The sequence below is a fragment of the Hyaena hyaena genome, unplaced genomic scaffold, assembly GCF_003009895.1.
Source record: "Hyaena hyaena isolate Hyena2069 unplaced genomic scaffold, ASM300989v1 scaffold_66, whole genome shotgun sequence".
In the NCBI taxonomy this organism is placed as follows: domain Eukaryota; kingdom Metazoa; phylum Chordata; class Mammalia; order Carnivora; family Hyaenidae; genus Hyaena; species Hyaena hyaena.
This window is the reverse complement of record NW_024080696.1, coordinates 2,714,258-2,727,448: the sequence shown is the minus strand read 5'-3', so window position 1 is coordinate 2,727,448 and position 13,191 is coordinate 2,714,258. Positions and strand designations below refer to the sequence as shown.

The 13,191-nt window shown below is 42.7% G+C and overlaps 1 protein-coding gene across 1 annotated transcript in view; it reads right to left on the bottom strand.

Annotated features, from left to right (window-relative positions):
- MDN1 (midasin AAA ATPase 1) overlaps window positions 1-13,191 on the bottom strand; it is a 170,583-nt gene that overhangs the window by 38,859 nt on the left and 118,533 nt on the right. The window contains 13 exon segments of the mRNA XM_039232166.1: window positions 69-142; window positions 1,032-1,141; window positions 1,981-2,127; window positions 2,592-2,713; window positions 3,328-3,422; window positions 3,989-4,084; window positions 4,794-5,029; window positions 5,604-5,877; window positions 6,093-6,254; window positions 8,395-9,100; window positions 9,764-9,873; window positions 10,792-11,179; window positions 11,540-11,754. Coding sequence (XP_039088097.1) covers window positions 69-142; window positions 1,032-1,141; window positions 1,981-2,127; window positions 2,592-2,713; window positions 3,328-3,422; window positions 3,989-4,084; window positions 4,794-5,029; window positions 5,604-5,877; window positions 6,093-6,254; window positions 8,395-9,100; window positions 9,764-9,873; window positions 10,792-11,179; window positions 11,540-11,754 — 2,735 coding nt within the window.

Sequence of the window (13,191 nt, the reverse complement as noted above, 5' to 3'; positions counted from 1 at the left end):
TAGTCTTACTATCTAATGTACAAAAGTTGTGAGCTTTGGTCATTACCAATTTTTAAAAGATAAATTACCTGTGTGTCTTTTCCACAGATTGTTTAATAGACCAGAAGCTGACATCATTCCACTTGGATATCTTTACAAATTCCTGTAAGATAAATGAAGATCAAGGAATGGTTTTATAAAGCTATTAGCATTCTGCTTCTTTCTAAATCCTCTGTTTACCCAAGACCAGAGCCCACTCCATCCCAAATACAGGCCTGTGTGCCAGTAAACAAGTAAAACAAGTCTAAAAAGGGAATCCACGGGGCGCCTGGGTGGCTTAGTCGGTTAAGCGTCCGACTTTCACTTAGGTCATGATCTCGCGGTTCGTGGGTTCGAGCCCCGCGTCGGGCTCTGTGCTGACTGCCAGCTCAGAGCCTGGAGCCTGTTTCAGTCTGTGACTCCCTCTCTCTCTGACCCTCCCATGCTCACGCTGTCTCTCTCTCTCTCTCTCTCTCTTCTATAAATAAATAAAAACATTTAAAAAAAAAATAAAAAAAATAAAAAAATAAAAAAATAAAAAGGGAATCCACGTGTTTGTCACAAAGCAATGAAAAGAGAGTGCTCCTATGATCAACAGGTTGCCTGCTATGTATTCTGCTTGTACCAGGGCTGGCTCAAAACCAATCAATTATCAAAAGACAGGGCCCTCCTTCCCCCAGGGCACCTCGGTGGCACACAGCACTAGATGGCACTCCTTTGAGGTAGAAAATCAGCCAGGGCAAGAGCAGGGAAGTGAACACGAGCTGACGTTTGTGGCAGTCTTCTTGAGGCGCCTCTGACAGGGGTCACTCCACTAACCCCTCACACACGTGGCATTGGCAATGGAGCCAATGTCACAAAATAAACCTTGCCATCCTCCTTGGCAGTTGCAATGCTCTCCTCCATTCCCCACAGCCCCCGCTTCATAGTTAGATGATAAAAGAAAAGAACTAAATAGAAGAATTTGGTGATTTTGTTCTCCCAAGAGTGATCATGACAGCTGTTCATCTTACTTTAAGTTCTTTTTCTAGAGGGGAGCGAAGTTCCACAATTTTGGCTTGGACTCGGTCAAAGAATTGCTTGTAATAATGGTACAAATTCCACAGAACACTGCAAAGTGAATCTGGAAGAAATGAAAAGGAAACAAAAACAACACACTTGCTGCATGTGCTACTGTCTCCATCTGTAGGCTGCACAGTTTGGTGATATTCCTTCCTCAATACTCTTCAGGCCATGAGATAACACAACATTTCATAGGCACATTATTTAACAGCTCCTCAGGGAACCTGAGTCTAGCAATTCCCAGAGACACAGGCAGGCTGTCAACTCTACCCCATTTTTCCTTACAGCTTGTACTGAATTTTGTTGCTCTTAAAGATGGTGTACTCAGATGATCCACTAAACACCATTTCAAACCCTTTCTCAGAATCTTACTATAAAGTCAGCAGAAACTGAACCTGTTTTAAAAGATGGCATATTTGGAGGCTCATTCACATACAATCTATAGTCCTACTTTTGTTTCATCCAAATAGCTGTTTCATCCAGGGACAGTGAGTGACAGTGTTACCTGTGCAGTTATCTGATATGTAGTAGAGCGCTCACTAGATCAAAGAATCTAATTGTGGCCTGGATCAAGCAGAAGATTAGCAGGATACCTACACTGTCAAGACTGAAAGATGTGCAGCCTCAACATGCCAGTTCGTAAGATCTGCATTTGGTAACTTACCTCTGGCAGAGTTCATTCATCAGGGCTTCATTTATAACCAGTTTGTACTTTAATGTTGTTCTCTGTATCTAATGTGAATCACTTCAAAGTAAAAGATGACTGAAAAATGTCTCATTTAAAACCTGATATGCAACAAGATGCCTATCTATTGAAGAATTCAAAGCCCAATCCATTTAAACAATGCAGTATAAGAGTAAAAAGAAAACACACACACACACACACACACCCTTCCTTACCCTTTCCTTCAACTTGAGGCATCAACAAGACATGACAGTGGAAAACCAGTAACATCTGAAGTCGTACATGGAATTCTCCCAGTGAGGATCCCTCAATAAATGCTTGTAACGTGCTGACCAGCAACATCAGGGTCATTTGTTTGTCATCTTTAAAGATTCGAAGAAGAAAACATACACACCTGCATATCATTTCATATCTGTAACATGCATGCAATGTACTATGGGCTACACTGGGGGATGGCAGGCAGTTGCACTCGGGCTGCATGTTAAATACACTCATAGCAAATTATGAAACAATTATAAGGTGCTCATTTTAGGTATGAATGAAACGCTTTTAACTCATGCAGGCCAACTAGTACCCAAGGAAAGAAATCTTTATTTTTGTCTATCTCTTGGATATAGAGAATAAGGAAACTTTATCTTCTGACCAGCCCTCTAGACTTTGAACAAGTCATGTAAACCTCTCAGGAATACCAAGAAATCAAATGATGCACCCCATGTAAAAGGAGTGGTACGAGGAGACATGGGAACAGATAAACCCCACATCTGCAGCATTCTACAAATTAGCCTGCAACTTCTAAATATGCAGGGAATTTATGAACAGGTGTTACCTTCCTGCTCCTCTGTTTGTTCCTGCATGTGCTTCTCAAGCATCTGGTAGATGGAGAACCAGTGCTTGGTGGATTTCTCAGTATGGCGCTTCATGGTATTGTCCAAACTCATAGACCAGCAACTGAAACATGACAGAAGAAGCCAAAGAAAGATCTGAAACCACAGAAGCAAAAGCTAAACATTCACTATTCTCTCCTCCCGAGTGGAGATGGAGGAGCTACCTAGTTCGCCGCCTCAGGAATGTATGCCATTGTCTGGTCTCTACTGAGGTTATTTTATTAAAATTTTTTTAATGTTTATTTTTGAGAGAAAGAGAGACAGAGCATGAGTGGGAGAAAGGAGAGGGAGGGAGAGAATCCAAAGCAGGCTCCAAACTGTAAGCTGTCTGTCCAGAACCTGATGTGGGGCTCAAACCCACGAGCTGTGAGATCATGACCTGAGTTGAAGTTGGACACTTAACTAAGCCATCTAAATGTCCCTATAATGAGGTCATTTTAAACACCCTAATTATTTTTTTAAGTAGGCTCCATGCCCAATGTGGGGCTTGAACTCACAACCCTGAGATCAAGAGTGAGATGCTCTACTGACTGAGCCAGCCAGGCACCCCTAATGCCCTATTTTTTAACTCTATGATTAATAACTGAAAAGTACATTCTCTACCTTAAACAATGAAAAGACGAATATCCCTACAGCACAAGTTCAGGAGGGGAAGGGAAGTGACAGATTATCACTTACTTCAGCTCCAGTTTACGCCAACGAATGATCATCTGACTGACTAAATCGAGATGTGTCCGCAGAGACAGAGCTCGACTTGCATTCTCCTCCCAATCCTAAGAAACAAAGATAAAATTTACTGCTGGGCGCCTAAATAACTTTCATGCTGATATATCAATAGCAATGAGCTTACATCCAGTGTCTCTACCTTCAAGTTGTTTCCAATCACCTGACAGAATCCAGAAGAGCTGAGTTTAGAGGTAGGCAAAATGGATTCAGGAACCCCAGTGTGAATTCCTATTGCTACACACTCAACCCCCTCCGAAGTGCAGAGCCCTAACGTGATCATCAGGGAAGCACCGGATAGTTCAGAGGCTGTGAGAGGACTGAGAGGATGGCATGTGCAGGCACACAGCTGGTCTGGAGGCCTACCTGTGAGCCCTGGAAGAGGTGCCCTCAGTACCAGTGGGTGCTGCATCCCACAGTTGAAAACAGATGAGGCAGGTCCCTCACATGCCCCACAAGGCAATGGCTTCACTTGTAATGATCTGACTCCATGCCAGAAAAACAAATAGGCTTATCCTTCTCCAACCCAAACTGTCCTTCTAGCAAAAATGTTGCCATAAAATCATCTTTTTTCAATTGACTACAAACTAAAATGAGGAAGAGAGAATTATCTTACCTGTGCCTTTGCTAGAAGGATCTCTAAGCCATTTAGGAACTTTGAGATAGGACTGGAAAGTGGGAAACTACGAATTCTGTCTATTACAACCAGCAGCTGCAGGAAAAAAAAAAAGAAAGAAAAAGAAAAAAAGATGTAGGCATCTCTGTGGGAGTATCAGTCACTCAAAGTCATAGGGCACTGAAAAAAGGCCTGACGAAAGCTTTTTGAAAAGTCCCCGTTTCACAAGCACCTGTGAAAGCCACAGAAAGTTCTGAGGCTGTGGATCAAAGATAAACACTTTATCTGCTGTATTACTCTGGAAAGAAGATGGAGTTTGAGACGAGAATTACTTTTTTTTTTTTTTTTAGTGATCTCTATAGCCAACGTAGGTCTTGAACTCATGATCCTGAGATCAAGAGTCAAATACTCTTCCATATGAGCCAGCCAGGTGCCCCCAAAACAATAACTCTTAACCACTCTCCGCTGTAAGAGTTATTACAAAATTGGTTGAGGTCTGAGTTAAAACTGCCAATCTGGAAAAAGCAGGCTTCGCTAATGTGCAGATGTATCTGAATAAAGAGAGCAATACAGCAGCATTTTAACATGTTGATAGCAAACTCTGACCAACAAATAAAATTAGTAGAATCCCAAACATCATTTATGTAACAGCAATACAAACTGGTATGTCCATCCTGCAGTGAGTGGTGTCTCACTGAAGTAGGGCTCTGTAAACCTTTGTTTATATACTGAAATGTACACATGACTGCCCCTGCAGATGGCAGAGACCACAGCCTCAGTGTTCCCTCCTCACCCGCTGCCCTACCTGCTCAAGGGCTGGGTGTTCTGGCCAATCCTGCAGCAGCTGACTGACAGCCTCTGAGAAACCTTGAAGCACGGGTTGACAATGCCTTGCTTCTGGGACATTGGGGTGCTGATAGAAGTCATAGGGTCCATCAGGCTTCACTATCAGATCTGAGGCTGCCTCACCAAAGAGAGTGTTGTGGGAGAGGGTACAGGCCAAAAGCTGACTGCCCAAGAGTTGGTCATTCAGCTCAGCTCCTGTGAGGTTAACATAAGTACAATCAGTGAACTCAGGAGGATGGGCCATCAAGTTACAAAGATGTCAAACACATGCTCAGAAACAATGAACTACTAGAACTAATGAAGCAGATTATGTCACAGTGCCAATCATGCCTAAAGCAACATAGGTCTAGAAGACTAGGACCCTAACATCATAGTAATATCACCAAAATCTGCCCCAAGTTTCTCAGACATACAGAGGAACTCAGACATTGCCTGGTTGTTATCAAAAAAGTACACAGTTTGGTTTGATGGATTCAAATTCCTGGTTTTTACGGCTGTCTTGGTAGACAAAAATGAAATTTAAAGCCTCCTTCCTAATATCAAGGAATAACCCATGAGGTCATACAGGAAATGGAACCAAACAATATTCTATGAGATTAATTTCTGAGTTCCCAGGTTCCTCCCAGGAATAAATCATGGGAAAAGCACTAAAGCTATTAGAGGCAAATTGGAAATAATACTAAGGAACGACATCATTTAAACTAAGTCCATATCCTTATTTTTTAAAAATCCCGTCACCCCAAAGTATTCAGATGATAAACTGTCATACCCATTAGAGGGTAGAAGTGTGTCACAAGAGATGCTCCAGTTTGATAGCAGGACAGAAACAGGCTAAGGTAATGCTTTGTCTCATGTGATGGCAAAGTCTGTTGGTACCAGAGGGACCGAGCAAAGTTGAGGCACAGCTGCTGATGAATGAGCATCACAGCTTGCATTGAACTCTGGGAGAGGAGGCCAGGATCTGTAGCTGCTCCCTCTTCTTGCCCATCTGAAGTACCTTTCTTCTCCTCCAGTGCTGGTTCTACCAAAATATCCGCAAAATCCTGCCAATAACATTAGAGCAATTGAACTTCTACAAATCAAAATCCAGTTCCAATCAAAAAGGAAACAGGAAAGATGTTGTGTGAACAATCAAGAAAATGAAGTAGTGACTTACATACAGATATAACAAAAAAATTGATTACAAAACCAATCAAAGGTAACACGGATGGTATCAAGGGAATTCATTCCCAAACAAACCCTGTTACCACCACCTGACCTTTTCATGCAGTGGGAACTGTTTTCTGAACTCCCGTTCTTCCTCCTCCTCCTCGGTCAGGGCAGTCCTGGAGTTCCTATTCCTGTATCTGTACAGGCTGCTTTCCTGCTCAGCTTTCTCTTGGGCTATGCGCTCCTGTTCATCCCACTCGTTGATAATTTCCTGAAAGGCCACAATATTAGAAAGTAATTTATTTGCTTTTGTTGAGGCACTTAAATAAACAAAGCAAAACTTGCTATCTTTTTTTTCCTTTTTTTTTTTGAGAGAGAGAGAGAGAGGAAGAAGGAGAGGGAGTATTCCAATAAAGCTCCACACACAGCTTGGAGCCCAATGCATGACCCTGGGATCGTGACGTGACTTGAGCCAAAATGAAGAATCAGACATTCAACCAAGTCACACAGGTGCCCCAAGACTTGCTATCTCTTAATTTCTCATGAAAATAAAAGTTCCATGGTTCAAAAAGAAGTAAATGCCAACACCCAAGAAACTAAATTTCAGGTATAGAGAGCAAATGAATTTTGTATCTGCAGCAACCCATTTTCCAAAGCATACCCCACCCCCACCCCCACTTTGCTGTAGTGCTACAATTTCACAGGTGTAAAATCTTGCTACAGGAGCGCTAATGCCATTAGACGCTCCTGTCAGGAGTTAGTGATGTTTGTACTAAGGACAGGCTCTGCAGAGGCAATGTAGGAGTTCAGACTATATCTGGCTAACAACTCAAGCAACTGGTCCAAGGGTTCAGAAAAGGGAAACCTGGGCTGGGGGCAGGGTGGTTGAGGGGGACCAATCAGGAAAACTGGGCTACCCCTTATCAGACACTTCTTAAATCCCCTAATACCTCTAAGATTTTAGATCCTGAAGTTTGCAAAAACTCTTAAGTTAAAGAAACAATGCAGTATTGATAAGAACTGAGGAAATGAGCATCCACCAATCAGGAAGATAGCTTGTATTAAAAACCTAGGCAATTCTGGGGCGCCTGGGTGGCTTAGTCGGTTAAGCGTCGGACTTTCGCTTAGGTCATGATCTCACGGTTCGTGGGTTTGAGCCCCGCGTCGGGCTCTGTGCTGACTGCCAGCTCAGAGCCTGGAACCTATTTCAGAGTCTGTATCTCCCTCTCTCTCTGACCCTCCTCTGATCACGCTGTCTCTCTCTCTCTCTCCTAGAAATAAACATTTAAAAAAAAAAAAAAAACCTAGGCAATTCTGCTTTCCAGAATTTCTACCCAAAGACCTTGGTATAAGACTATATATGGTAGTGGTGGTGTTTTCCAAGATAGTAAAAAGACTACATACAAATTAAATGTTCAATAAGAAATTATTTAAATATTTTAGAGCATATCCATACAATAGAAAACTAGGCAGCCATTCAGTACAATGCAGCTGAAGAATATCAGGATTATGGAACAAAATAATCACTAAATGCTGTTAAGTTTTTTTAAAGCAAAGTATAAAACACAATGAACTTCAGTAGTGGCTTGCAGAACTCTAGTGATTTAAGGAGCAGTCTCAGAGATCAGAGAGGGAATAGAATTGTTCTCAACTAAAGCAGCTCTTTTATCTATTACATACTGGGAAACTATTCTAAGATTTTTATTTTTAAAAGAGTTCTACTGGGGCACCTGGGTGTCATCAGGCTCTTGATTTCGGCCCAGGTTGGTCAAGTGTCTGACTCTTGATTTCAGCTCAGGTCATGATCTCACAGTTCATGAGATCAAGCCCCAAGTTGGGCACGGCACTGGCAGCATGGAGCCTGCTTGAGATTCTCTGCTCCCCACTGGCCCCACTCATGCACAAGCACATACTCTTTCTCTCAAAATAAATTTTAAAAAAAACAAGCCTAGAATGGGATGCACCAGCTATGTTAACAGTTTATAACCTTTAAGTGGTAAAATTTAATAGTTTTTATTTATATTTATTCTTTTAATTATATAAATTGAAAACAAATTGCTTTCATTGGTAGAAAGTGATTTTCTTAATAAAAGTTGAAACTATTACACGACAAAAATCGCCATAAAGTCAAAAGACAACAAACTAGGAGAAAATATTTCCAGTGTGCATCACAGATAAAGAGCTAATATCACTAATTTTTTTCTAATGTCTTAAAAATTTAGAAACAAAGGCCCTCCAAACTAACAGTTGAACAGGAGAAAGAAAGGAGCCAACACTAGATCCCACTGCCCAAGCACATGGTCTGAATCCACACAGGGTATTGCTAGCGTCCTGCAGACGGCCTGCTTGTACATTATACACCCAGCTCCCCTAAGGATTAGGTCAGGACATCCCCCTGAAAACGGGCTTACCTGGCATATGTGTCTGAAGAGCTGCAGGGCCCTCTGGTCCAGCTCTCCCTTGCATAGCACATGGGAACGCAGGTAAAGGAGGGCGTTCATCAGCAGCTGCTCTCGTGTAGGGCAAGGTCTCTGGCCTTTGCCTTCCAGCTCTCTTCCTCCTGAGCGCTTGAGGATCAACTTCCCAAGGCCTCGAAGGACCTCCTCTGACTTCACTGAGCATAACGCGTCTGCATGAGCATAGTAAGTGGGGAAGGTGGGGCCCACCGACGGAAACGCCAATAGGGATGTGGCCAGGGCACCCAACCTGTCTGCACAGACCACACTGCCATGGAACGAAGCATACACCTCAGATGCCACCAGCCTCATGCCATGCTGCAACTGCAAGATGGATGCCTGCAGCGGGGCCACAGAATCTGGATACAGGGCATACTCCTCAGCCAACCGCTTCCTGAACTGGTGGTGTGACTGTTGCCAGGATGCCTCCTCCTTCAGAAGGTTCTGGGCCACCTGGGCAGACCGAGGCCCATCCATGTGGAGGGCCTGCAGGAGTCGTGTGAGCAGATCCTGAATAGCAGGGGCCTTGGCAATGCTGGTGACATAATGGTGGATTTCCTGCACCAGTGACTCGTAGGCAGGCACCTGGGGTCTGAAGGCCTGCCTCTTCGACAGGCTAGAGATTACATTCTCCAGATAATCTATTCTTTGGCGAAGTAATCTAAATGAAAATTAACACAATATGCAAATTCTGTCAGAAGAAAAACAGCAAATCTATACTGAGCCCTTAGCCAGGAAAACAGAATGAAGACATATCAGCTCCTAAGGAATAACATGAAGAAAATATTGACACTTATAATGTAAATGGAGAATATAGTAAAAGCAGTTATCACATGCCACACATGATATCATGCAATACAGATGCATATTTCATCAAAGTCTAATCACAACTCATTGAAGTAGTTGTATTATCCTTTTACAGACTCCTCTTACAGACCTCTCAGGCTTAAAGACATTAAGTGATCTCTTCAAAGTCTAAAGCCAAAGGATAGGGACAGGACTGGAACTCACACCTGCTACACTATACAATATTTACAAAGACAACAAACCCAAACAGTGAATGCACATCATCATACCCAACTTCTGTCATGTTGAGAATAAGTTCTGGGTTCAACCCTCCTGGCCCCATGAGAATCCTGCCTCTCCATTCACAGTATTAATTTTTCCTGACTATAACAATGGCTTTAGGATCTAATTGCCAATGTAGTTCAGAGGTATGTATCATCACCTCGAACACTGCAATTACACTGTGAAGGTCAACCTCAAACATCTTATTTGTTTTTAAAGAGTCAATAAGCCCTCAACACAATAACCCTGCCGTTACCTGATATGAGGATGAGAGTAACTGAGAATGACTTCATCTTCCAGGTCTCTTCCAGTCTGTAGCTGGGATGAGAGGTTTCGGGTCTTCCACTCACACTGCAGCTGGTGTAACTAACAGAAAGAGAAGAAGCTGGACTGCTGTGCCTCGCTGTGCCCCTGTCCAAGAGGACAATGACTGGGGAAGGGTACAGCAACTGGATGAAAGGGACCTGGGCTTCTGAATAACCAAAGACTGAGAGATTCTGTTCCTTTAACCTGGACCGCGTCACCTCAGAGCTGTTAGCTAAAGGAAACTATCTTGTTTACACCACTGAATTTATGAGACTCTGCTATACTACTTCCATATTTTGAAGAAGAAAAATTTTATAACTATCTTTCATTTATGAATTTGGTTAGAAGTTCAAATATAAAGGGATACCACCTAATCTAAATCTACTTGATCCTTGAATTTTAGATAATTAACACCTGGGACGCCTGGGTGGCCCAGTCAGTTAAGCGTCCGACCTCAGCTCAGGTCATGATCTCATAGTTCGTGGGTTCAAGCCCCACATCGGGCTCTGTGTGACAATTAGCTCAGAGCCTGGAGCCTGTTTCAGATTCTGTGTCTTCCTCTCTGACCCTCCCCTGCTCATGCTGTCTCTCTCTTTCTCTCAGAAACAAATAAAACATTAAAAAATTTTTGATAATGAACATCAAAAGTTCAAACCCTAAGGAATACTATACCATATCTAAAGAAATTATCCAAGTCTAAATATTCAAAACTTAGTTCAGGTAAAGGGAGTCTGAATAGAGGATACCCATCAGAGGCTTAGGAAGCGCCCCTCCAAGTGCCAAAGCTTACTTAGAGGAACTCTCAAAGAGGGAAATGTAGTCTTTAGAATACACTCCTGGGAAGTAACAGGGCAGCTTATGCAAAATCACCCCTTTGATACTCTGAGCATCCAAAAGGGAATAAAAGGAGTAATATGCTAAGCAAGTCCACCCAGTCAGGGATGGATCCCATGCTCCAAAACTCTCATCCCTCCATACCTCTTCCTTAGCATACTTGAGCTTGTATTCCCTCTTCACTGCAGGGTCAAAGCGTGCCTGTGGAAGCCATGTCTGAATCTGGAGCAAGCCAAGGTTCACCCATAGGCTCCCACGGCGTGCTGGCTCGGGCAGGTCCCGCTTACTGTCCCCTTCCCCAAACAAGTGGCGCAGGGAGGTAAGCAACAGGCATAGCAGCTCTTTGGGCAGGGCCTCCTGCCCGGCCATGTCCCCAAGAGTCTGGCCCACATGCTGGAAGGCCTTCCTGTCCCCGAGCAGCAGCTGCTCACAGTTCTGCATGTACTCCTGCCGCCGGGATTCAGGGAGCAGCTCTGCCAAACCTGCCAGATGCCGGCAGAGCACGAGTCTCTGGAGCTGAGAGTCCGTGTGTCTGTGGGAACAAGGAGGCACTTATGTGCTTGCACTACATCAAACGCATTCCTTTCTCACACTATCATTCTAGAAAATGACATGGCAGACTGCACTGCCAATACTTACAGGTGAATTTCTCAAGTAATCCTATATGCTTTTCTAAGCACCACTCTCTTGATCACAAGAAGATTAAAAGTGACAAAGGCACTGGCCAGCTTATAATAGCCTACCATAGGCTGAAAAATCTGATGATCCAGCCAAAAAATACACTTGCCTTCACCCACCAAAACTAGCTACTACAGAAGAAGTTCTGAGGTTCTCTGCTACATGCTCCATAGAAAAGATGGTGCTTTACAGTCTACCCAGGGGGTAAGAATACCTGAACTCTGCGACTGAAGGCACAGCCATGTTGGTCCAAAGCACCAAGCTGATGTCCCGGAGCTGCTGGGCTCTCTCAACCCACTCTCCCAGGGTGACATGTGAGGAGGACAGGATGGGGAGGCCACTCACATCCCAGGGACTTGCTCTGCAGCTGCTGGTCAATACTTCAAAGCAGCACTTGGAGAAGATGGCTCTACTGAGACTGCCAGGGCCCTGATGGATGGAGAGGAGTCATGTATCTTTTAGAAGTAAGTGCATTTCAACAAGTAGCACTGAGCACTTCCAAGGGAAGAAAGAGAGTAAGAAAAGGAGGTTCAGGTTGCTAGCACCAGGTAAACCTCAAACAAAGGACAGAATAGGGTCAGGTGTTAGTAGGCTTTAAAGAAACATAGACTCAATTCTCAAGAAATGAGGAACAATAATGGGTGATTTAGTAATGCAAGAAAATCCCTCCAACCTGGGCATCAGAAAGACCTTTTTTTTTTTCAAAAAAAATTTTTTAATGTTTTTTATTTATTTCTGAGAGAGAGAGAGAGACAGCATGAGCAGGAGAGGGTCAGAGAGAGAGGCAGACACAGAATACGAAACAGGTTCCAGGCTCTGAGCTAACTGTCAGCACAGAGCCCGACGCGGGGCTTGAACCCATGAGCCGTGAGATCATGACCTGAGCCAAGTTGGAAGCTTAACCGACTGAGCCACCCAGACGCCCCTAGAGAGACCATTTCTGCAGTAGAGCTACAGCCATACTGCAGAAAGGAGAGACTTGGAGGCAAGGAAAAGAATTAGAAGACAATTGTAAGAGACAGGGACAAAGTTTGTCAAACCTGTGTTCCTTGAGACTAGTCACCTGGGACACAGTAATTGCTGTCCACAGCAAAAGATGAGGTGGTTAAATATAGAAAATGAGAAACACTGTATACTCTACAACCATTGAGAATCCGTAAGATTTATCACTAAAGGCTTGAGAAATGTTTTACAATAAAGAAATCAAGTTTGAGGGACACCTGGATGGGCTGAGTTAGAAGAGCATGTGACTCAATCTCAGGGTCAGGAGTTCAAGCCCCAAGTTGGGCATGGAGATTTCTAAAAAATAATATTAAAAAAAATAAATTTTGACAGAGCAAGAAAATATAAGTTTGAAACAAATCCAGAAACATCTGTAGGAATAAAGTATGACAAAGGTGGCATTTCAAATGAGAGTGGAAAGGATGAATTAGTCAAAAATGGTGTTGTTATACTGCTTTTGGATATACTATTTGTATAAAAAAAAAAAAATCACACAGCTACCTCACAAAATAAGGCACCCAGATATAACTGAGCATTTAAATTTAAAACAAATATACAAGAAAATAATGGGCAAATAGTTTTTAATTCTAGGATAATGAAGATGTTTTTAAAAAGCATGACATCAAAGCCAGAAAAAAGAAAGGGACTATAATATTTGAAAACACTGTAAAACTTGAGAGACAAGAAAACACTAGAAATATATTCTATCCATATGGTGGAGAAAGGCTTAATATACATATCATATAAAAAGATCTTCAATAAGAAAATGATGATGAGCTCAATTTTTTTTAACAAAATGAGCAATAAAAAATGACTGAAAAATTCAGAGAAGAAATTATATATATGTAATGATGCTTGATCTCA